Raw genomic sequence first — 25739 nt, 5'->3', positions numbered from 1 at the left:
TTACACTCATTACTTTAAATATTTAATTGAATCCAATGAAAGCTGACAATTTGAAATGAAATCAAATGTAATTAGATTAGACTGAATAAGCCAAAACTACTTAATTAATCAATCAAAAGTATGTAATAATCTATTCATCAATCTCTGTGTAGTTATGATATGGCTGACTATGTGCCCCAACCAGACCAAAACCTTACTTGAAGGGTATCCAAGGACTTCAGCACACATTCAATACCCCATTTATACCACATCCATAAGCAGAAGCCTATATAAGCATTGTATAAATTAAAGAATGTAGTGTAGCCTATGGGGTAAAAATGTGTTATGAAGTTCTTGGTACCCTTCAAGTAAAGTGTTACACATTGCCCTGACTGTTTGAATGCTGGTCAGCTACAGTATCAATACAATGCAGAAACATACACCCAGAGTCTGCTGAGCCACAGTACGTCTCTGTCCCAGCCACAGCCATCAGCTGGACAGTTGACTCCAGTCCAGTGAATCGTGGACACTCATTACCTTTGGAATTGCAGCTAGTGCCTCGGAGCTTGACATTGGTCGCTACCCGGCAGGCAGGATTCTCCAGCGACTGCAGCAAACTTTCCCTTAGTGCGAAGGATCTTAACAAGTTGACTGTGTTCGTGCTTCTGGCCTGCAAGTGGGGCGCCGACCCAGTTCGGGGCAGAGCTTCTCATCTGACAATCTGGATTTCGAGGCACTTTTATCAAATTCTCATCTCTCTCTCGTATAGAAGGTGAGAACCCTCTGCGCCCCATTTGTCAGATAGAGCGCCTCTCTTCATAATATGTTTTATCTCGCTCTGGCTGAATCACACCACAGTGGAATGATATTCTTCGGGCTATGACCCTGTTTTAATGAGCCCTGCCATTTGTCCTATAATGCTCCTTCACACCACTTTGTGAAACAGGGCCTGAGATTCATCATAGCGTCTGCGTTAGCAGAATTCTAGTGTTCCTCTGACAATACGTTATTAGGAAAGTAAACTCTATAACTACGAAATGGTATTGTGTGCTTTTTTTCTAGTTTTTAATTACACTGTGATACTGTACACTCCTAGATTTTTTTTTTGCAAAAGGATCCTGCGGCTGTCCCCATAGGATAAGCCTTTTTGGTTCCCGGTAGAACTCTTTTGGCTTCCAAGTAGAACACTCTGTTGAAAGGGTTCTACATGGAACCAAAAAGGGTTCTACCTGGAACTCAAAAAGGTTCTCCAAAAGGGTTCTCATATGGGAACAGTCAAAGAACCCTTTTGGCTCTATATAGCACCTTTTTGTAGTGAAAATTGAGATAGTTTTCTTTTTTTCTGTATATTTGGGGTGTTATGTAGCAGCAAATATGTATTTACTAAGCATTTGTATTCTATTCAAGTGTAAAAAACAACAACAATACAAATAAATTAGATTTGGGTATGTCATTTTAGGCTAACATTGAAAAAAAAAGGGTCCGATCCTTAAACTAATTTAATGATGCCACTCTGGCATTTTATTTCTCCAGGCTATCCTCTGGCGCTATTACAGTAGCAGCACCACAGGCCCTGCGTCATTATAAGAAGAGTTGGCAAATGCAGAGCACTTTCTTCCACTTTAAAAGTGGAGAGCAGCACAAGCAGAAAGACTTGAATTTTGCTCTTTCTACCTCTCACTCTATCCATCTCTCTCTGTCTCTCTCTCCGTCTCTCTCTATCTTCTGTCTCTCTTCTCTAGTTATGAGCCTGCTGATTTTGGAGCAGAAATCTCTAACTGGCTCATCAGTATGCGGTGGTGCGCTTCAGGATCAGCTGGATGATTATGCATGCAGTGGAGAGCTGGTTAAGCCCAGGTTAGTGGAGTTCACTTCACACACAGAGGAGCTGCTGCAGCCTACACACCTCTCTCTGGTGGCTCACTATCAGTGAAATATATCTCACATCTCACACAGATCAATGCTGAGAGGTCTATCTGACTGACTGACTGGCTGATATACTGACAGAGGAAATGCAGAGACAGATAGGAGGAGAGGCTACCAATTATAAGGTCAAGGGGGTAACAGTAACTACATTCACTGCGGCAGCAATGAGAGGCATGTAGCCAGACATTATTCTACTGTCTGTATGTCTGTGTTGGAACACAATTTCTCAGTGTGCAGCTGGCGATGTGAGCGCTCCACAGAGTTGGTACTAGGAATAAAATTCACTGAAAAGACAGAACATTCCATTTATCTTTGAAATAGGCAATGTCTGACTCCAGAACATTTTGTCCCCCCATCTCAGACCCCTAGGCGCAGACATATAATAACAAGGCTAGCTTTCATTTTTGTATACAAGCTAAATTATTGAACAAAACAGAATTGCATTAGTTGTTCTGTAGAATTGTGCAGGATGTGGAGACAAAGATTCCATAAATACAATGTGTACACAATGTGTGCATTGACTTTTGGAGCAAAAACATTTGACAAATTGTTCAGTCCCTTTACATAGTCACTTTCTATAGTGGCATTGTGGCTGAGATAGTAAGGGGTGATGGGTACCAAAACATTTGGTGTAGTATATGGAATAATATGTGGAGTGGAATGTGGATACAAAAATGATATACTACAATGTACATTTGGACCAGTAAAAATGTACAGGGGAAGAGTGGCATTGTGACTGAGATCGAAGTTTGCTCCTTATGGGGACCATACTGACCTGTGAAGACACTGGTGGTGATGGACTTGCTTTCCTGGCTTCCCCTCACGGCGTTCAGGTTGATCTCATACTCTGTTGCCGGGTGGAGGCTGGACAGGGTGTAGTTGGTCACGTCGTTGTCAATCACGATGCTGTCCACTCGCCCTGAGGAAAATGAAATAAAAAGTATTTTAATCTCATTTCGCACTGTTGCTGCTGTCATGCTATCTTTCCTCCACGAGACCATGGAATAACAGTTTGGTATTTTATTTAAAGGCCCAGTGCAGTCAAATTTCACATTTTCAACTGAGGAAACTAACACTGTAAAGGGGTGGAAAAAGTGATCTGTTTTATTTCCCAATAGTTGCTGGTTGAAAATACAATCTACACAGGACCTTCTAATCAGCATGTTTTACATGGATGGAGTTTTGGCTTGCCTGGTGTGCAATAGACCAATAACAAAGCAAGTTCCAAACCTTTCTGCCAATAATAACTCGTTTTCAGGTTACATATACCTCCCATTAAGCCCCTCCGCTCTGGTGGATTGATCCACACTGTGTTTAAAGCACCTCTTTGGCGCCCTTCCCTTCCCCGCACAGACCACTCCCAGACAGTCTTGACAAACATTTTGCTTGAGAAATGTTTTTTTGTTGTTGCTAAAAAAGCAATTTTTATTTATTGTTGACCATTGAATGGAAAACTAATCCAGTAAGTTATTTAATTGTTACCCAGAATGATTTGATATTAGGATCAAAATGGCTGCAATGGGCCTTTAAGTAACTTTTCAAATAAAACATGTCTTAGCCTACCTCTTGCTGATTGGTAGGACATCTTGTAATAGTCAAAGGGGGCAAAAGGTCTCAACCATGATATGATGACAGAGTCTTCAGTGACATATGACACAGTCATCTCTTTAGGTGGGTCCATTCCTACGACAGAAAATAATAGTACATGTTATACTTGTTGAAATTGGGCCAAATTTAATAACTCTCTCTTAATTGAGAGAACACGTTGGAGATTATGGTGAAATTATCAGACCAAAGGTGAAGACACAACAGTTCACCTGACACAATACTGAATCCAAACATTACAATGTTGCTTTTACTGTATGTGCATTTGACATTTCCTGTACTTTTCACAGCATTTCTTAGTAACGAAATCTGAAAATACTCTGGATACATTCAGTAACATAATATGAAGATAATTTACATTTTGCAGAAGGTGCAAGATACGAAAAAACAATTACAAGGGTTTGAGTGAGAGGTCTAACTGGTGCCTTCAAGTGGCCACACACCTCTCCAAACTGTGCTCAGTTCCTAAGTAATTTCAATGCTCTTTTATGACTAAAGTAAAGAGCTTTCAGCTATACTTTTTAAAATATATATTTTTAACTCTCATAGCTTTGCCATTGAGGAACTGAAACAAGCACACTTGTATTTTTTTGGTTTGGAACACAGCCCTGCATCCCCACCATTACACAATTACTGTTGTTGTTTACTCAATCCAAAAAAACGTTCCATTAAATCGCAATCTGGGTCAGGTGGACATCATTTCAAAGCTTATTCTATTGACAACGTGGCTAGCTACATTTTAAAATACAATTGTACAGTGTTAGGCTTTCAAAAGGCACTTCAAACAAAGAAATTGTAATTTTGGTGGGCGTAGAATGGAGTCATGAGCACATTCAAGTATGTTTTCCGTGGCAAATTTTGATCACAATATGACAAACATAGGCTCATTCTGTTCAGGACAACACAGGGTATAACGCATGTCATCCTTGCAGCTCTGGATCAAACATAGTTGTCATATGGAAATGTTAAGTGCACATTTGGAGTCATGTGTGTGTCATCTTTCAGAACACATCGACTCCTCTCAATTTACAACATTTCCCTCCTCAGACAACAACAAATGTGCAAAAGTAGCCCAATTAGTGGGATGGGGGCATCTTCTTGTCGCATGCTGGGCTCAAGTTTATAACAGCTGTCAGTCAAAACCGATAAAGCGATGTGAAGTGGAGAAACTGAGCTCTGACATCCTGTATAGCATGTTACAGTAAAACCACTGCTTTCCAATGTAGGTGCTTATCAATGATAAAATCTGTCATTTTCAACCTGAATTCGGGAAGATGGACTGTGAGTGGAAAGGGCTATTAAGACACACACTATACACTCATACAAGACACTCTTGACATTTAACTTAACCTTCTTATCGAAGCTGCTACCTCCGTGTGTTCAATATATTTCAGCACTTTGAAGTCTATGCTTTCCATATATGAAAGGAAAGGGTTTCAAGGGAATACTGCCACTACCTCTCTCTCCAACCAAGGTGGCTGAATTGAGGAGAAAACTGAAGAAGGAATTCGGCAACTTTTGGAGGGCAGTGGAAGTTAAATGAAGCGTATATACAGACACTTCTTTATTGATAAAACCAACACATTTTCCTGTCATAGTGTAAGAAGCACTGTGTTTATCCTGCACATTAGGTACATTATAAAATATGTAGGTAAATAGCATGCTGTGCTGGCCAGAGCCAGGAGAACAGCGATGGATATTTGCATTGTGATCAAAGTGCTGTTGCCCATACGGGATTAGTTCATGATTTGTTTCTGTCTCCAGGGCCATTACTGCTGCAGCAGCAAAGGTTACCAGAGACCATGTGAGCAAACAGTTAACCTCTAAAAGTCTAAGCCCTTGGGGAATGGGGGGTACTAACCGGTTAAATGTAACTAAATGTAATTGAAAATGTAATCTATGTAACCACCAAAAGTAATTATTTATCATGAGAGGGCCATAAACAATAGCTAGTCATGTTGCACACTCAAAGAAATATGAACTATATCACCTTTCTGGAAAACATTGTTATAAATTGTTTAGGTGTAGTCACTTTTGAGGACACAAGCTCAAGTACACAGTACAAATATGATACAAATATGAAAATATGATACATGTTATATGATGTATTTTCGAAACTGTAGGCTTGAAATTACCTTTATGCTTTCTAAATATAGTATAATGAAATTATGAAATGACTATAAGATTTCACCTTCCTTATCACTGTAAAATGCATAGTTGTGTGTTTTGTGAGAGAAAAATCTGTTGTATGTTTTGTGATAAAAACATCTGCCCCCATCTCTGTGAACGTCCCACAGAGCTATAGCTTGGCTTACCGAACTCGTTAGGACCTCGCCTTGCATCTCATATTAATTACATCCATCTATGACAAACAGAAAGTGTTTTTTAAATTTAATTTAATTTGAATTATTTTGGATTAACGGTTATAAATCGATCTCTGAATGTGCTACAGTGAATTTATTTGATCAAATATTGAATTTGGCCTTTACTTACTATGGCCCGTAGAAACACTTTGAATAACACATTCATAAATGGAAAAAAAGACAGTCAAAAAGAAATAATAAGGAATAAGGTTTTGAAGTGTATGTCCTATATCTAGGAGATATACAGTAAGAAAGCTCAGGAAATGTTTTGTTTTTTTTGGACACATTTAACCCCTTATTTTTGTTGACACAACACTACCTCCCTTTGTTTGTACGTGTTACCTTCAGACGAGTCCCATGACACTTGTGGGAGTCGTAGAGCACAACAGAGAACACCATCATGTTCCTGAGAGTCTCCCTCTTTCTGGATGCTACAGACATTTTAGTGAGAAGACCGATATTCGCAATGTCTCAAGGTCTGACAAACACTGCTGTAGCTCGGCCAACATATGCAGATGTGGTGGATTGAGAAGCGACCCAGGCGAAAACCTGATATCTCTAGCTTAAACTGACGGATATTGATGGGGATTCTTTTATTATGTTACTTAGATTGAAGATTGAAGCTCAAGTGCGACCGGGTGCGTCAATAGAATCTTAATTAAAGAGACTTATAAGGTCGGCATGCATTATGGAAGGGAGGGATAGAGGGATTGGTTCTCTCTACTGTTGTGGACTGAACACAGAATTGTTTTTGATGAACCAACACCCCCACCCTCCCATTTCCATTACAATAACGAATATTATTCACCAACATTGAGGACAATTCATAAGTTAGTCTTCAGCTTCATTTAAATTTTGCAAGTATAAAACAGCGGCGAATGCCTATATTTTATTTATTTCCCAATCAGCAATGGAGGCTGCTGTAATAGCTCTGAATTTAAACTAAATATTAATGCGACATAATGTGGGCAAACTGAAGACAGAATGCAGCAATGAGATGTGCTTCTATAGTACAAGTCTAACCTGCATTCACCTAGGTCTGTGTCCCAAATGGCTCCCTATCCCCTATATAGCGCACTACTTTTGAACAGAGTTCTATGGGCCTTGGTCAAAAGTAGTGCACTCAATAGGGAATAGGGTACCATTTTGGATGCATACTATGTGTTGCACTACAACACATGGTACAGTAAACATGTTGTCATCCCTTTATTCAGACTTAGCATAAGAAGTGCCACTTGAAAACATAAAGAAATATGTCAACCTTCAAAGACAGCCAGGCACCACAGCATGCCCACCAACCCTGTGGTTCATTTGCATATAATAACGTGGCTTGATAACAACAAGCTGAAAATAGCAACGCAATAACAAGAGCAGTAATCAGACGGCAGTATGCAGGTGGCTCCATAGTGTTTATAGAGTTGTCCGGTCCTCCTCAGACAATACACATTTCCTTGTACTTGGCAGCTGCGACTGTGAGTAACAGCCTGCTGATGCGACAGCTGAATATTCCCGACACCTCCACGTTCAAGCAGGGGTAATTAAGAGAGGATTACACACAGAAGCATTAATAAAGAAATTAAAGGTGGTTCTGTGTTTCATCAGTAGTGCAGCTGGGAGTGTAATAATCTTAATGAGCAAGAGACATGCCATAAAAGTGTCTGGGTGGTGTTCTCTTCTGGAGCTAGACGACTTGCTGACAAACAGAACAAACCACACCAAACTCCAAGCACGTACAGCATGCACAATGGGACGTGTGTCGGCTGATGTAAAAAGGGCTTTATAAATACATTTGATTTGATTGATTGATATCCTAAGTACGAGAAGTTTGTACAGGAAAGTTTAAGTATGGGAAAATGCTGTCCTTCGTTAGCAACTGTCTTGTGTCAGCAAACCGTCAGCCGAAATCAGACATCAATGCACCCTGTGGTGAGTGTGGTCAATCAATGTATACGACGTTGCAGCAGTTTTGCATTAGTCAGTAGTTTAGTGTTGTTGTTGTCCCTGAATGAACCATATTGAACCATGTGAACCTTCAGTATAGTTCTGGGTTGTAAGCAATAGGGCACACCGTAGCAAAACTTTATTGTCATTGGACAAGTTTAGGTAGTCTCTCCCTGCCTCAGTCTGTTTTCGTCCATTTGGTGACTAATGAATACAACCCTATTTCCCTTTTTTATTTAATTTAATTTCACCTTTATTTAACCAGGTAGGATAGTTGAGAACAAGTTCTCATTTAGAACTGCGACCTGGCCAAGATAAAGCAAAGCAGTTCGACACATACAACAACACAGAGTTACACATGGAAGAAACAAACATACAGTCAATATACAGTACAAAAAAAGTATATACAGTGTGCGCAAATGAGGTAAGATAAGGGAGGTAAGGCAATAAAATAGGCCATAGTGGTGAGGTAATTACGATATAGCAATTAAACACTGGAGTGATAGACATGCAGAAGATGAATGTGCAAGTAGAGATACTGGGGTACAAAGCAGCAAAATAAATAAACAAATAAAGTAAGGGGATGAGGTAGTTGGATGGGCTATTTACAGATGGGCTATGTACAGGTGCAATGAACTGTGAGCTGCTCTGACAGCTGGTGCTTGAAGTTAGTGAGGGAGATAAGAGTCTCCCTTGCAGAGATACAATAAGTAGCCTACCTGTGGTGAGCGTGGCTGTGACAGCTTCAGACGTCACCTCTCCCTGTATGGTGATAAGGCTGACTGTATACTGTGTGGAGGGCAGGAGACCCTCCACAGAGGACCGGGTCTTGGATCCATCCAGGGTGACCTTGGAGGTGTCAGTGCCGTCCTCAGAGCTGTAGCTGAGGATGTAGAGGTCTGCGGGTGGGGCCGGGGCGCTCCATGCCACCGTCACCGAGTCCCACGTGATGTCAGACAAGTAGAGAGCAATGACAGGGCTGAAGCCTGAAAGTCAAAGGTCAAAGACACCAGCTGCATGGTCATAAAGGGCTGTATTTCATTTGAATTTATTTGATCTGATCATCTGCTGTCAATATGGCTGGTGGTGCTGGGGTTCTGAGGCAGGCAGGCAAAGGACAATCAGTCAGTCAGTGAATGGCTGGTTCAGAGGCAGGCATAGCAGGGGAGAGTCAGTCAGTCAGTGGATGGCTGGTGATTAAGAAGCAGGGGACAGTCAGTCAGTCAGTGGATGGCTGGTGATTAAAAAGCAGGGGACAGTTAGTCAGTGGATGGCTGGTGATTAAGAAGCAGGGGACAGTCAGTCAGTCAGTGGATGGCTGGTGATTAAGAAGCAGGGGACAGTCAGTCAGTCAGTGGATGGTTGGTGATTAAGAAGCAGGGGACAGTCAGTCAGTCAGTGGATGGTTGGTGATTAAGAAGCAGGGGACAGTCAGTCAGTGGATGGCTGGTGATTAAGAAGCAGGGGACAGTCAGTCAGTGGATGGCTGGTGATTAAGAAGCAGGGGACAGTCAGTCAGTGGATGGCTGGTGATTAAGAAGCAGGGGACAGTCAGTCAGTCAGTGGATGGTTGGTGATTAAGAAGCAGGGGACAGTCAGTCAGTCAGTGGATGGCTGGTGATTAAGAAGCAGGGGACAGTCAGTCAGTGGATGGCTGGTGATTAAGAAGCAGGGGACAGTCAGTCAGTCAGTGGATGGCTGGTGATTAAGAAGCAGGGGACAGTCAGTCAGTCAGTGGATGGCATGTCTGGTCAATAATGGACAGATCTCTCTGGAGGCTCTCTCCCTCTCAGTGAGACGTGATGTGGATGTGAAGAGCTGAAGATGACAGACACACAGAGTAGGAGACCAGTGACAATGGAATGATGATGAACACAAAGGGAAAGAAGGATGTCAATGTTTACAGTAGAGATGGGATGAAAACACGTCCGTCAACGAGGCTTGGCTGTTTTTGAAAGATTCACCAATGAAAGACACTGAAAGGCGTGTGTTGTCAAAACAAGAAGCAATGGAAAGATGAAGACTACCAAGACAGCTTGCTGCCTGATGTAGACAGATGTACAGGAGTGTGAAGAAAAGAGGGACAGGAAAGATAAATGGAGTAAAGAAAAAAAGCAATAAATAATATATTTTCTCTGCTGGATAGATGAATGGATGAAGGATGGTGATGCGATTAGCAAGCACATGTAATGAGCATGTTAGCTAACTGTGAATTATTTACATTAATTGTTACATCAAAGATTGACACTGCCTAATAGCTTGATTTGTATTCACCTTCCCAACAGTAGTTCCACATTGCATGCAAGGCAAGCCTATTCTCTAGTACAGCAGTCATTGCTACACTTCAGCTCATAATTGCCTGTTCAGGTATAGTGATGTGGGAGCTTCACTGAATAAGCTGACCTTTAACCAGTGTATTTGAAAAGAAATAGTTATTAATAGACTACATATTTTATTAATCTAATAATACAATATATTTTCAGGTTCCTGGAGCTCGTACATGTGCAGATACAGTACAGGCTGTGTCCTAAATGGAATAGCTAAATGGACCAGAGACCAAAAGAATCCATAGAAGGGGTATATAACCTTTGACCTGTTAACTCATGGTGTAAACGCTGTTTATATGGTTAGACTACTTCTAGCTCTGCTATTAATAATAGTACAATGTGACGTCAGTTATGTCACTTACTTGGCCCTTGTACAATACAGTTACTGTACCTGTGAAGGCATCGATGGTGGCTGCAGTGCTCTGCTGCCTGCCTCTCTGGGCAGCTACAGTGATGGTGTATTCTGTGCCTGGCTCCAGGTCATCGAGAGTGGTGGTGGTCACGTCCTTGGGGACAGTAACCTCCATGGTCAGTCCAGATGAGGAGGTGTAGGTGACCATGTAGTGGTCGATAGGCCCCTGGACCACCCCCCACAGCAGGGTGATGGTGTTGTCTGTGGACGCTGTCACAGTCAGGTCCAAGGGGACATCTAGACCTGAAACACACAGTAAAGTGTAGTTCAAGTATAATCAACCCGAAGTTGTTAGGAATTTGATTTAGTGCAGCTAATAAAACAAAGAGACAAAAATACACATTCTGTAACTAGACTCATTTGCATAGCCTATAAATAAACGCATGTTCAGTAAATGGTATTTTGACGCTGTTTTTTCATGCTTCATTGAAATTCAAACAAACAAAACACGTAGGGTACAAAAGAGAACAGGGTGGTGAATTTCTGTTTACTGATACTGGTAGTTGTGATTTTCTGTGTCAGATCACTGATTTGCACAGATGAGCCAGGCGATTAACTCACTTACCAGTTCTGGCGTTCATTGTGGCAGGAGAACTCCGGTTGGTGCCAAGCATGGCCGAAATACCAATGCCATACTCTGTACCTGGCAACAAGTCTGTGGGTAGAGAGTGAGGAAGAGAGAGGGAGAGAAAGGGAGGAAGATAGAGGGAGAGAGAGCGAGGGAGAAAGAGAGTGTGTATGAGAGTATGACAGATGGACGATGAGAGACACAAGACACCGAGCCAACTATTGATTTTAATTAGTATGTGAATAGAAAACGATTAAACATTAGCTGGTGATGTGAATGAATCTCTCCATGCAATACCCTGGCGGACAATACAGTATGATGATATTAAAGAGAAAGGATTAGCAAGCAGATGGAGCCTTACAGACCTGCCTATTAAAAACTGCGTTAAAAATGAAGAGCTTGCCAAATACCCTGTTCATCAATACGTTTTCTTAAGATCTGTGTTAACCTTTTTTCAACTGCATAATTAATCAGTAAAGTAAAAATTGCTATTACATCAGTGAGCTGATAAGGTTACAGAAATGGAGAGAGGAAAGCATTGATAGCTGTCATCCCACAGACAATGCGTTCCCTTATTCTGATATTACCTTTACATAAGACAGACATCTGAAAACTCATGTCTGGAAACCTATCAGTACTTTGATAAGAATTGAAATAAAAATCCACGACATTAGAATCTCGCTCAGTTATTCAACAGACGTCCTTATCATATCACACTAAAGCATGAACGTTATCTTATATATATATATTTTTTACCCCATTTTTCGTAATATCCAATTGGTAGTTATGATCTTGTCTTATTGCTGCAACTCCCCAAGGACTCGGGAGATATTAGGTTGAGAGTCATGCATCCTCCGAAACATGACCGGCCAAGCCAAGTTGCTTCTTAACACACTGCTCGCTTAATCCGGAAGCCAGCTGAACCAATGTGTCAAAGGAAACACCATCCAACTCCCAAGCTTGGTTAGCTTGCAGGCACCCAGCCCGCCACAAGGAGTCGCTAGAGCACAATGAGCCAAGGAAATGGCCCACGGACTAACCCTCCCCTAACCCAGACAACGCTGGGCAAATTATGTGCCGCCCCATGGGGCTCTCGGTCATGACCGGTTGTGACACAGCTTGGGATCGAACCCGAGGCTATAGTCGTGCCTCAGCACTGTGATGCAGTGCCTTAGACCACTCTGCAACTTCGGAGGCCCCACATTATATTATTTGTCCTAAAAACAGAGGTGTAATATGAACTAAAGTTATCCCCACCAGTGAGTGTGGTTCTGCTGGTGGGTCCATCGTTGCGTGGAACGATGACCTTATCATACCGGTCCCCTGCCAGGGTGCTGTAGACCACCTGGTACCCCTCTACTTCCACCTCGCTGTTGTCCCATTCCAGCTCCAGGGTGGTGGAGGCCTTGGACAGCACCTGCAGGTTCTTGGGTGCGTCGATCTCTGAGAGGAACAACAGAACTGACAATGTTTGGGCCACTGAGACCAATCATCAGAAGTTGGACATGGTTTCCACATGCAGTTTCATCAGTCAGTCAGATAGTAAAACATGACGATATGACCATAGAAATAGAAAATAATTATGGATAATAATAGATTTTAAAATATTACATTCAAAGCTACACTTATTTAGATGGCTATGACTGGTATTGTTTCTGCCCTGAATACATATTTAAAAAGCATACCAGTAGGCCTATATGTTTGGCATTCTTTAATGTATTTGTAATGGAAGACATTGTGAAAATGTAAAGAGCTTAACAAATAGTACAGTATATTTGAAGAATGTAGAGTTATGTATAAAGTGTTGTTTGTGTTCACATGAAATACACTTAATCCATCAAACATGGCATTCACAATGATCTAGAAGCAGCTGTTGTATGGTCCAGCTGTTTTTGACGGTCCTCACCGGTACTGAATTCTGTGGAGATGGTTCCACTCTCATTGCCCTTGCGAACACCACTGATGGACACCTCGTAACGCGAGCCTGGTCTCAGCACCTGCAGGGAGTACTGGCTGAGGGTGGGCTGCAGACGGAAGGTGGTCTTAGGCCCGTCACCCCCCACCAGGCCATAACGCAGTACTATCTGGTCGATCTTAGCCTTGGGATTGGTCCACTCCACGAAGGCCACCGTGTCCGAGACGTCACGTACTATCAGCTGAGTCGGCCCATCAATCACTGTAAGGGATAGCATAGATAAATATGGAGACAGGGTTCATGATCGAGAGATCCATATGGGTAGTTAGCATACAGTACCAGTCAGAAGTTTGGACACCTATTCATTTCAGGGTTTTTCTTTATTTTTACTATTTTCTACATTGTATAATAATAGTGAAGACATGAACACTTCGGATTAACACATGGAATAATGTAGAAAACGAAAAAGCCACCATTTGCCTTGATGACAGCATTACACACTCTTGGCATTCTCTCAACCAGCTTCATGAGGTAGTCACCTGGAATGCATTTCAATTAACAGGTATGACTTGTTAAAAGTTCATTTGTGATTTCTCTTTCCTTCTTAATGCGTTTGAGCCAATCAGTTGTGTCATGACAAGGTAGGGGTGGTATACAGAAGATAGCACTATTTGGTTAAAGACCAGGTCCATATTACGGCAACAACAGCTCAAATAAGAGAAACGACAGTCCATCATTACATTAAGACATGAAGATCAGTCAATCTGGAAAATGTCAAGAACTTTTAAAGTTTCTTCAAGTGCAGTCGCAAAAACCATCAAGTGCTATGATGAAACTGTCTCTCATGAGGACCATCACAGGAAAGGAAGACCCAGTGTTACCTCTGCTGCAGAGGATAAGTTCATTAGAGTTACCAGTCTCAGAAATTGAAGCCCAAATAAATGCTTCACAGAGTTCAAGTAACAGACACATCTCAACATCAACTGTTCAAAGGAGACTAAGTGAATCAGGCCTTCATGGTCGAATTGCTGCAAAGAAATCACTACTAAAGGACACCAATAAGAATAAGAGAATTGCTTGGACCAAGAAACACGATCAATGGACATTAGACCGGTGGAAATCTGTCCTTGGTCTGATGAGTCCAAAATTTAGATTTTTGGTTCCAACCTCTGTGTCTTTGTGAGACGCAGAGTAGGTGAACGGAGGATTTCTGCATGTGTGGTTCCCACCGTGAAGCATGGAGGAGGAGGTGTGATGGTATGGGGGTGCTTGCTGGTGGTACTGTTTGTTTTTTATTTAGAATTCAAGGCACACTTAACCAGCGTGTCTACCACAGCAATCTGCAGCGATACACCATCCCATCTGGTTTGCACTTAGTGGGACTATCATTTGTTTTTCAACATGACAATAACCCAACACACCTCCAGGCTGTGTAAAGGCTATTTGACCAGGAAGGAGAGTGATGAAGGTCTCCATCAGATGACCTGGCCTCCACAATCACCCGACCTCAACTCAATTGAGATGGTTTGGGATGAGTTGGACTGCAGAGTGAAGGAAAAGCAGCCAACAAATGCTCAGCATATGTGGGAACTCCTTCAAGACTGTTGGAAAAGCATTCCAGGTGAAGCTGGTTGAGAGAATGCCAAGAGTGTGCAAAGCTGTCATCAAGGCAAAGGGTGGCTACTTTGAAGAACGTCAAATATTAAATATATTTTGATTTGAAAACACTTTTTGGTTTACTACATAATTCCATATGTGTTACTTCATAGTTTTGATGTTTTCACTATTTTTCTACAAGGTAGAAAATAGTTAAAATAAAGAAAAACCCTTGAATGAGTAGGTGTGTCCAAACTTTTGATTGGTACTGTATGTACAATTCACACTAACACGACATGAGGTAGTCATGTCTAGTTGTGTACCAAAAAGCACCAGAATTGATACAAAAACACGGATTTGCACATTTAGAAACATAAGCTTAAAAGAAAGTGATACTAGGAAGAGCAGTGTGCAGGTTTCACTTTTCTTTGAAATTATCGCTTTGTTCCTATGCACCTGCAAGAAGATATACCAGATATACCATGTGAGTGCCTTTCTGAAATTTGAATCACATTTATAAAGGTAAAATGAAGCTGTTGGCAGTGAATGCAGTTAATTAATTGCTGACCATGTAAAACAACACAAGAGACTTGGGGCGTTATAGAAATAGGTACCGAAAATACACCCAATAATCAAATTGTCCCCATGTCAATTGTGTGGATCCAACAATAATTAGATTACGTCTGGGGGAAAAAACACATTATGCTGTTGGCTATATGAGCATTAAAAAAACATTATTGGAGGTGGAGGAACATTTGCTGCAGTGTAGATCTACTGAACAGAACACTTATTTCATAGCATTGTCATTCTGGGAGGGAACAATGTCAGAGTGGTGATTAGTCACATGTCTGATTAGTCACATGTCTCTCAGAGTGTGCTAATTGGCTTTCCATATAATTAACTTGTTTTTCACTGAGGCTGCAGCAGGGAACATCTGCTGCTTCAACAGACCTTGTAACGAAGCTAAACCTCTCCCATGCTTCTGACCCAAACATTAACACCTGGAACACCTACTGTACCTGACCTCGAAACTCTTCCTGCAGCAAACCTGACAGAAAAGAGCGTATGATGTTTCCTTGAAGATTGCACAAGGGGTTTCAAGATTCTTGGCCAAGAATGAATTCCCTCATTCCCTCACCAGAAGTTTGATATTGTTTTCTTTTTTCTCTTTCCTCGAAGAAGGATGGCTAAATCTTTACACCCAGAAATAATTGAGTGACTTCAAATGTGTCTTTATTTATCCAATAAGGTATCTGCGGGTGGATATGTTGAAAAATGTATGAATGCTCATGAATTATGTATGCCTACTTAATTACAACTGACAGTGGGCCAGGGTTGGAAAATGGATGGTGTTTTCACTGCGGACACGTAATTTGAATTGTTATGGAAACGTTCAATTGAATCTACTCCTACTGTCTGGAACTGTCACTCTGAGGAATTCCTGGGTGAAGTTTACATTAAGTGCATAATTGCTGGCAGACCAAGCCATTCGTCAAGGTGACATTTTCAGTTAGTCTCAGCTGTGTGATGCATGTGGTGTGTGTGAGATTTGTATGTGTGAGTTCCCCCATCTTGAGTGGTCTTTGTCTGAGCTACACGGATTAGCCTAAAGACTGTCACATGGTGAGAACAGGGTATGGGGTGGGGATACCGGAACGTATAGAGACAACATATGAGAGGCAAAGAGACTCATTTTCAGTGTCACAGGGTTTAGCCTATGGGACTTCCTAATATGGATGCCATACAATGAGACGTCCACAGGTCTACGCACTCAAACACCCACAAGTAAGGATATTTCTACAACCAAATGTTTATGTATAATAGAAGATAGATAGAAGTTTGATAATGATGGCTTTGTGAGGTTTATGGGATCACCGACGAAACCATACATACATGTGGTGACGATGGCGGATACAGGCTGGCTGCGGCCCTGGTCCCTGAGAGCTACCAGGTTGACGGTGTACTCCTCCCCTGGTCTCAGTCCTGTCTGGTGGAATGAAGTAATGGTGCTGGGCAGCTGGGCTGTCATCCCTCCATCATTGTCCTGTCAGAGAACACAGACAGGCAGAACCCTCTGGCTTCACTTTGGCTCCTCTTGTTATATACAGCATGGTTTCCAAATGGAACCCTATTCCCTATATAGTCCACTACTTTTGACCAGGGTCAATAAGGCTCTGGTAAAAATGTCTGCACTATAAAGGGAACAAGGTGCAATTTGGGACACACTTTCTGGCTTCACTTGGGCTCCTCTCCTGGGACAGACTACTGCATTTGGGACACTGACAGTTTTAAATACAATTTACTGCAGTTCTACACATTTTTCTATCATATGCTATCTGAGAGCCCCCATTCTCCAGGGGGAGCCCCAACCTCCCCCCAAAAAGGTGCCCTGCGTGCCTGTTCGGTAATCTGGCCCTGGTCCTCTCATACATACACAGGTTAACAATCCCACCTGCTGTTGATGGAGGAGTGATGCATGGTTCCATGTGAGTTACTCCCCACGAAGACAAATGTTTATGCAGAGGAAGGATCTGAATAAAACTCAACTCTTACTGCTCTGACGGGCACCAAGTTATGGCATCTATAAATATGATATTGTGATTGGCTTTATGATAAATTCTGCTTGCGTTGGTTGTTCTTTTGGTGGTTAATCTCCAGGTCTTGTTAAGAGTTCTGTGCTAAATGACTTAGTAAAAAGGGTGATGTGCACAATGTTTGATTGACAGGATGATGATTGATAGGTGCAGTGTAATGTGTTGATTTTTCGGTTACTGGCCCAGCGGTTGAACAGCTAGGCTATCTGCTGGTTAGAGCATTGGACTAGTAACCGGAAGGTTGCAAGTTCAAATCCCCGAGCTGACAAGGTACGAATCTGTTGTTCTGCCCCAGGAAGTTAACCCACTGTTCCAAGGCCGTCATTGAAAATAAGAATTTGTTCTTAACTGACTTGCCTAGTTAAATAAAAAATAAAAATAAAGCATTGGTATGATAATATTGGGTAAAAAAAACTGTGAATATATTAATTCCAGGGTCACTTTGTCTCAGATAACGGTTGTTGGTGTGGGGTGACTCAGTGGGCGAGCTCTCATCTCTTTGTGCTTTTGGCACTGTGAACTCTTGTTTGTCCCCAGCCGCCACTTTTATGCTCACATCCATTACGTTATTGTTAATTTTTTATTTTGGATTAAATCCAGAGGGGTTGAGACTCTGACTTCTAATGTGATTTCTAAGTGACGACGTTGAGTTTGAACTCAGACCCCTTATGGAGAAGGAGCTAGCTAGCAGAGTCTACTGTAGTAGGCAGCCTCACACCCAATGATGTAGATTAAAGTGCACTGTGACCCAAATACTCCCATGTTGCTTTGTATTCATAGTCTGTCACCTCCAAAAGAGCTTTCCCGAGTTTGTTTCCATGGCATTTATGCTTTTCATCTAAAAGCCCCAGCTTTAAGTCCTTGAGCCCAGCCAAACTTCTATCCTCCTAGCTAGGAACACCTAAAGGAGAAAGTCAATTATAGAGAGAGGGACTGAGGATAAGAGTACCTGGTGTTTATAGAGGGAATTAAAGGGAAAGCTCTCCTAACTTTGAACCTGTGGCTAATATGGCTATGGGTTTGAAAATGTCTCCTGCTTGCTGATCCACCTAATCGTCAATAAGCCTTGGGCAATCCATCATCTAATTTGGTACTTTAAGTTGAAGGGTAAAAAATCAATCCCCTCCCCAAATGTTCCACTATTTCTACCATCCAAGAGTAAAAATCTAACCATGGATCATATCAAAAATATAATATAATGTTGCAATATAATGTTGTAGTAATAAATATAGTAATATAATGTTGCTATTTCAAAAGGAACTTTCCTGAGATGTAAGCAGACTGAGTTGAAAATGACAGGTTTTATTGTACTGTGTGTTTGTTGTTGTTGTTGTTGTTCAGCATACTGCTGTGTACAGTGCCACACTGCTCTTCCCAGAACATCGCCAAACCTGAATTCTTTCATCTCTATGGGGAAGCTGTTCTTGAATACATTTTTCTTTCAGAAATACCATAGGTAAGGTTGATGTCAACATTTCTATGGTTTTGATTAATGTTTTATACAAACTTCAGTTTTGTTCAAATTCAAACCAGTTTTCCAACCAATCCCTAGGCAGAAAGATTATCTGCATGGTCGGGGATCCTAGAGATAGGGTGGCAGGTAGCCAATTGTTCATGTAAGTCACTCTGGATAAGGGCATCTGTTAAATGTAACAAATATATGTAACAATATGTCTACCCTGTAACAACATTCATTCATTCAAATGTTTAGCGATGTGGCCAGTATTGAATAAATATCTCTCCTCTCTGTTGGTGAAACCTTACCTTTGGAATGAAGCTTATTTCCCAGCCATCAAACGAGTAGTAGAACGGTTGCCACTGCACCTCCACGGCCGTCTCTGTGATGGATTTGAAGACTAAACCGTCTGGATTTGAGAGATCTTTGAGGCAAGGAGAGCTGTATTATAGGCCTCCATCTTCTGTATGCTCAATAAATCTCCCTTTTTACTACAGAGCTTTCCATGCGTAGGGGCAGGGGGAAGAGGACCTCACTCTGTGGCTAAAGTTTCTTTCTTAGTGGACTACAACAGGTCAGGCAGCAGGTGCACATCCATTACTTTTGAACAAACTGTTTAATTAATACAGTAATTGTTTACATGGTCCCTATATAAAATGTTTCTTCATTAGGTCATCTTTGAGGTATAAACACGTAATGAAAACACAACATGTCCAGATCAGTCATATGAAACATAAAATAACTTTGCAAAAAATGAATGATTCAAAGCTTAATAATTATATTATAGGGAGAGAGAGAAAAAAACTTGAGCATAATTGCATGAACATACTCCTGTCTCTATTTACTTGATCATTTCAAAATTAGTGATAATATCAGAACCAGGAGTGTTGCCTGCTGATGAGAGTTGTAATTTTTTAGCAAAGGCCCAATCAGTCCGTGACAGATAATTGAATGTTTACTGTATAAACATGTTCTATTCTGGGCCTGAGTGAGAGTTCTGCATATGTCTGAGAAATATTGACTGGAAACTGAGAGCCTGCAGCAATTTGCCAATCTGGCATTTATACCCAGCAGGTGGCAAGAGTCTAATCACATCCTGTTGGCAAAGATGGGCCTCCTCCTTACAGGACTTTTCTCAAAACTTGATGATCTGAAAGTATGTGTGAGTTTTTGCGTTGTTGTTGTGGAAAACCTGCCCAGATTTTAATGGTGAGGACAAGGTGCCTAGTGTATACAGTATAACAATGGTTGTTTTGTTTGTAGGTCAAATTTATGTGACATGTTTCAATTCTGGCAAGTAGCATTTTTTTTCCATAGCGTCCATAGTACAATCACTTTTGCGTGTGAAAAGTTTCAAGTGTTCTGACCTTGGCGTTGGCTAATGGGGATCCTAATAAATCAAATCAAATCAAAAATCCCTCCCCGGTCTGTGATGGTACAATAAACCTTCTAAGACCACTTTCCTGTAAAAGAAGAAGTGTGATAATTTGAAAGTGGATGTCTGTATGTTGTAGTACTCAGGTTGACACCTGAAAGGAAACCTAAGCAGAACAAATTTGACTTTGTGGAGGACTTAAGCAGAGGTCCCAAATAAAATAGAAATAGAAAATACTCACAGGTTGACACCTGAGCATTGGCAGGAACACTGATGATGTTGTTGAGCACAGCGTAGACGTTGATGTTGTACTCGATGCCAGGCTCCAGGTCTGGAATACTGCAGGTGGTGGTGTTCCCAGGGACCCTGATCTCCAGCTGGACCCCACCTGGGCTGGTGGCCACGTAGGTGACTAGGTAGTCTGTCATCAACACCGACCCCTCCCACTCCAGGTCAATGGTACGCTCTGTCACTCCCCGCACACGCAGATTCAGATCCGGAGCCACTGTAAATGAAATGTTGTGTGCATAGTATGAAATCAAAACCTTGCAAACCTGAACTTCCATGCATTATATTGCCCCTACTGTAGCAGGTGAAGACTGACTTACTTATTTTCGCTTATGTCCCACTTGACCCACATGTACTGTATAAACAACACATTCTGATGTGCACTTGACTTCCAAATGTGTGTTGAAATCACCCAAAGTGACCCAAAATGCAGAGGAAACATTTTAACTTACAATAGCCCAGTGGTGCCACTACCACAACTAAGCTTGTATATGAGAGTGGATTCGTGGAAGGGATTGATATTCTTGGGGGCAACTGGGACAGAGCCATGCCATAAGCCTGAGAGGGTTTGAGTGTAGAATGCAAATGAAGCCCTGCATAAACAGGAGTGTATAAGTTTACAACTCAATCAGAGAGAGTGAGTAACAGATCTTGTCCTGAAGGCAGCTATTGGTGTGGGACTTTCCTCTGTAGATTGGGCTCAGTGGTGGTGGTGGAGCATTAAACCCTCCTAGGGGAGCCGTTGAGGGACTCGAGGAAGAGTTTGAGTTACTTCCACACGCACATGACAGATGGAGCCGAGCCTGCCTCCTCCTTGAGACTGACCCTGGAGTGAGGAGGAGAAGTCCTGCGGCATCACTTAGGAAGATTTATCGCATGGACCAGATTCAGTCTTAAGTAAGACACAAAAAAGTGAACCAGTAGTAAGGTGATTGATATGGGGTACAGGGAGTGAGCACTTTAACTAAGCCTTCTAACAGAATGAAGAGAGTCTCCATGTGAAGCCAATGCTTAGATGCTTAGAGCAACGTTTCTTCTGAAGAGCTTTGGGTACATCCCAAATGGCACCTTATTGTCAATTGTAATGCACTTCTTTTTGACCAAGTCCCATAGAGCCCTGGTTAAAAGTAGTGCACTATAAAGGGAATCGGATGCCATTTGAGATGCAGTCTTACTATTGTATTTTACATTTTATTAGGGGGTAGATCAGCTTTAATTTTGCAGACAGATTGTGGGTTCTGCAAATGTAATTTCCATTCGCCCATATACATATATATCTGTATGTATATATTTTCCTAACCCTACTACCCCTCGATTAATTGGAGTAAACTAATGGACAAGGCTTCTACTTCCAGCGTATACATACTATACATATATACTTATTTTTTTCCTTCTTTTTAGTCCCACCCTTCAGCTACACTCAGCCCCTTCCATCTAGTTCTGAAAACCATCCAGTGATTACTAAATGCCATATATTTTTCAACTGTGCTGTAATGTTTCACAAAAGTTCTGAACCTTTTCATTCTCATAGTTTCTACAGATTTAAATCATATCAAATTGTATTTGTCACACCGAATACAACAGGTGTAGGTAGACCTTCCCGAAATGCTTCGGAAAATGCTTACTTACAAGCCCTTAACCAACAATGCAGTTCAAGAAATAGAGTTAAGAAAAAATAAAATAACAATAACAAGGCTATATACACCCTACCTGACACCCTAGACCCACTCCAATTTGCTTACCGCCCAAATAGGTCCACAGACGATGCAATCTCAACCACACTGCACACTGCCCTAACCCATCTGGACAAGAGGAATACCTATGTGAGAATGCTGTTCATCGACTACAGCTCGGCATTCAACACCATAGTACCCTCCAAGCTCGTCATCAAGCTCGAGACCCTGGGTCTCGACCCCGCCCTGTGCAACTGGGTACTGGACTTCCTGACGGGCCGCCCCCAGGTGGTGAGGGTAGGCAACAACATCTCCTCCCCGCTGATCCTCAACACTGGGGCCCCACAAGGGTGCGTTCTGAGCCCTCTCCTGTACTCCCTGTTCACCCACGACTGCGTGGCCACGCACGCCTCCAACTCAATCATCAAGTTTGCGGACGACACAACAGTGGTAGGCTTGATTACCAACAACGACGAGACGGCCTACAGGGAGGAGGTGAGGGCCCTCGGAGTGTGGTGTCAGGAAAATAACCTCACACTCAACGTCAACAAAACTAAGGAGATGATTGTGGACTTCAGGAAACAGCAGAGGGAACACCCCCCCATCCACATCGATGGAACAGTAGTGGAGAGGGTAGCAAGTTTTAAGTTCCTCGGCATACACATCACAGACAAACTGAATTGGTCCACTCACACAGACAGCATCGTGAGGAAGGCGCAGCAGCGCCTCTTCAACCTCAGGAGGCTGAAGAAATTCGGCTTGTCACCAAAAGCACTCACAAACTTCTACAGATGCACAATCGAGAGCATCCTGGCGGGCTGTATCACCGCCTGGTATGGCAACTGCACCGCCCTCAACCGCAAGGCTCTCCAGAGGGTAGTGAGGTCTGCACAACGCATCACCGGGGGCAAACTACCTGCCCTCCAGGACACCTACACCACCCGATGCTACAGGAAGGCCATAAAGATCATCAAGGACATCAACCACCCGAGCCACTGCCTGTTCACCCCGCTGTCATCCAGAAGGCGAGGTCAGTACAGGTGCATCAAAGCTGGGACCGAGAGACTGAAAAACAGCTTCTATCTCAAGGCCATCAGACTGTTAAACAGCCACCACTAACATTGAGTGGCTACTGCCAACACACTGTCAATGACACTGACTCTACTCCAGCCACTTTAATAATGGGAATTGATGGGAAATGATGTAAATATATCACTAGCCACTTTAAACAATGTTACCTTATATAATGTTACTTACCCTACATTATTCATCTCATATGCATACGTAGATACTGTACTCTATATCATCGACTGAATCCTTATGTAATACATGTATCACTAGCCACTTTAACTATGCCACTTGGTTTACATACTCATCTCATATGTATATACTGTACTCGATATCATCTACTGTATCTTGCCTATGCTGCTCTGTACCATCACTCATTCATATATCCTTATGTACATATTCTTTATCCCCTTACACTGTGTATAAGACAATAGTTTTTTTTGGAATTGTTAGTTAGATTACTTGTTCGTTATTACTGCATTGTCGGAACTAGAAGCACAAGCATTTCGCTACACTCGCATTAACATCTGCTAACCATGTGTATGTGACAAATAAAATGTGATTTGATTTGATTTGATTTTAGCTGTACCGAGTCAATGTGCGGGGGTACAGGTTAGTCGAGGTAATTTGTACATAAAGGGTAAAGTGACTATGCATAGATAATAAACAGCGAGTAGCAGCAGTGTAAAAACACAGTGTCAATGTAAATAGTCTGGGTGGCCATTTGATTAATAGTTCAGAAGTCTTATGGCTTGGGTGTAGAAGCTGTTAAGGAGCCTTTTGGACTTAGACTTTGGTACTGCTTGCCATGCGGTAGCAGAGAAAATAATCTATGACTTGGGTGATTGGAGTCTTTGACATTTTATTTGGTCCTTCCTTTGACACCGCCTGGAATATAGGTCCTGGATGGCAGGAAGCTTGGCCCCAGTGATGTATTGGGCCGTACTCACTACCGCCTGTAGTGCCGAGCAGTTGCCATACCAGGTGGTGATGCAACTGGTCAGGATGCTCTCCCAGTGCTGCCAAAGGTGCTTCAACAAAATACTGAGTAAAGGGTCTGAATACTTCTGTAAATGTGATATTTCCGTTTCTACATATGCAAAGAATTCTAAATACCTCTTTTTGCTTTGTAATTATGAGGTATTGTGTGTAGATTTAATACATTTCATAATAAGGCTGTAAGATAACAAAATGTGAAAAAAGTCAAGGGGTCTGAAAACTTTCCGAATGCACTGTATATTCTGGAGAGTATTTCATATTTTTTGCTCATATAATTTAAGGCAGAGCCATAAGTAAATAGGTAAAATGGGATATGACTAAATTAATGCGGGGGATTTTTCCACAAATAGACAGGTTTTTACTTTTCCATGGCAACAAGTTCTAACTTTCTATTGAAATGTATAGTAGTGAGATTGTTTCTTTCTTTCTGGAAATTAATACTGAGTATGTCCACTTCACCATCAGACCATTTTATTGGTAAACTACACAGTATCGATCCAATACGTAATATGGTACACTTATCATAGTTAGGTTGTTATCCAGAGAGATTAGATCAATTATCTAGACCCTCTATGAGGCTGTGCAGGGACCCAAATTGCGAATGAAAAAGAAAACATGTAGTCAGTGTACAATGACAACCTTTGTTTTTAAGCCGCGTATTTCTAACCTCTTGATATTATTGTTGGATAAAATTTGAATAGATAACACCTTGATGGCCATAATAAATAGATATGCTGACAGTGGACAACCTTGCTTCACTCCCCTTGACAGTACTGTCTGAGAAGTAGTCATTATTTACTATTTTACAACTGGGGTTACTATTCTCCAAAATTAGGCATTTTTATATAAATTCTAGTCATACTTTCTCAAAGGCCTTTTCAAAATCAGCTATGAATACTATGACACCGTCTTTGAGACAGGCCAGACCCTCCCTCCAGTACTAAGCCTACAGTATAGCTGCCTCTCATTAATCACAGAGAACAGCTTCTACCCCCCAAGCCACAAGACTGCTAAACAGTTAAACAAATGGCCATCAGGACAATTTGCATTGACCCCCATGCACTGGCTCTATGCACACTCACTGGACTCTACCCACCCACTTACACATACTACACTGATACTCCAATACACACATACAAACACTACATATACTCACACACACCAAACACATACACACACACACACATATATATTAACGCCCCACATACACACGCAGGCGCACACACACACAGTTTCACACTCTTTCACACTCTTCACCTACGCTGCTGCTACTCTGTTTTTTTATCTATCCTGATTGCCTAGTCACTTTTACCCCTACCTACATGGATATATTACCTCAATTACCTTAACTACCTCGTACCCCTGCATATTGACGAGGTATTAGAACTCCTTGTATATAGCTCGTTATTGTTATTTTATTGTGTTACTATTTCCTTTTTTTATTTAGCAAAATGTTCTAACTTTTTTAATCTACATTGTTGGGAAAGGGCTCGCAAGTAAGCATTTCACAGTAAAGTCTACACCTGTTGTATTCACTGCATGTGACAAATACAATTTGATTTGATTTGATTTGGATGGGTCAGCAGAGGGAGGAGGGGAGTGAACCATTGTACCGCTGCACTGCGCTACACTGAGGGTCAGGAGGGTCAGGACT

The 25739-nt window shown here is 41.8% G+C and overlaps 1 protein-coding gene across 2 annotated transcripts in view; it reads right to left on the bottom strand.

Moving 5' to 3' along the window:
- Positions 1-25739, bottom strand: part of LOC109875454 (tenascin-R) — a 124241-nt gene that overhangs the window by 21702 nt on the left and 76800 nt on the right. Inside the window, exons 4-13 of one of the 2 annotated variants that reach the window (XM_031810552.1) lie at positions 20299-20562; positions 18991-19106; positions 16526-16676; positions 13028-13297; positions 12379-12582; positions 11119-11208; positions 10533-10796; positions 8534-8800; positions 3469-3588; positions 2681-2824 (exon numbers count right to left, since the gene is read on the bottom strand). In XM_031810552.1, the coding sequence (XP_031666412.1) occupies positions 2681-2824; positions 3469-3588; positions 8534-8800; positions 10533-10796; positions 11119-11208; positions 12379-12582; positions 13028-13297; positions 16526-16676; positions 18991-19106; positions 20299-20562 (1890 nt within the window). The remainder of the gene's footprint in view (positions 1-2680; positions 2825-3468; positions 3589-8533; positions 8801-10532; positions 10797-11118; positions 11209-12378; positions 12583-13027; positions 13298-16525; positions 16677-18990; positions 19107-20298; positions 20563-25739) is intronic. The other variant, XM_031810553.1, reaches the window with a different exon arrangement.

This window comes from Oncorhynchus kisutch, linkage group LG30 (assembly GCF_002021735.2).
Source record: "Oncorhynchus kisutch isolate 150728-3 linkage group LG30, Okis_V2, whole genome shotgun sequence".
NCBI classification, from domain to species: Eukaryota; Metazoa; Chordata; class Actinopteri; order Salmoniformes; family Salmonidae; genus Oncorhynchus; species Oncorhynchus kisutch.
The sequence above is the reverse complement of the archived record's forward strand: the minus strand, read 5'-3'. Positions and strand labels throughout refer to the sequence as shown.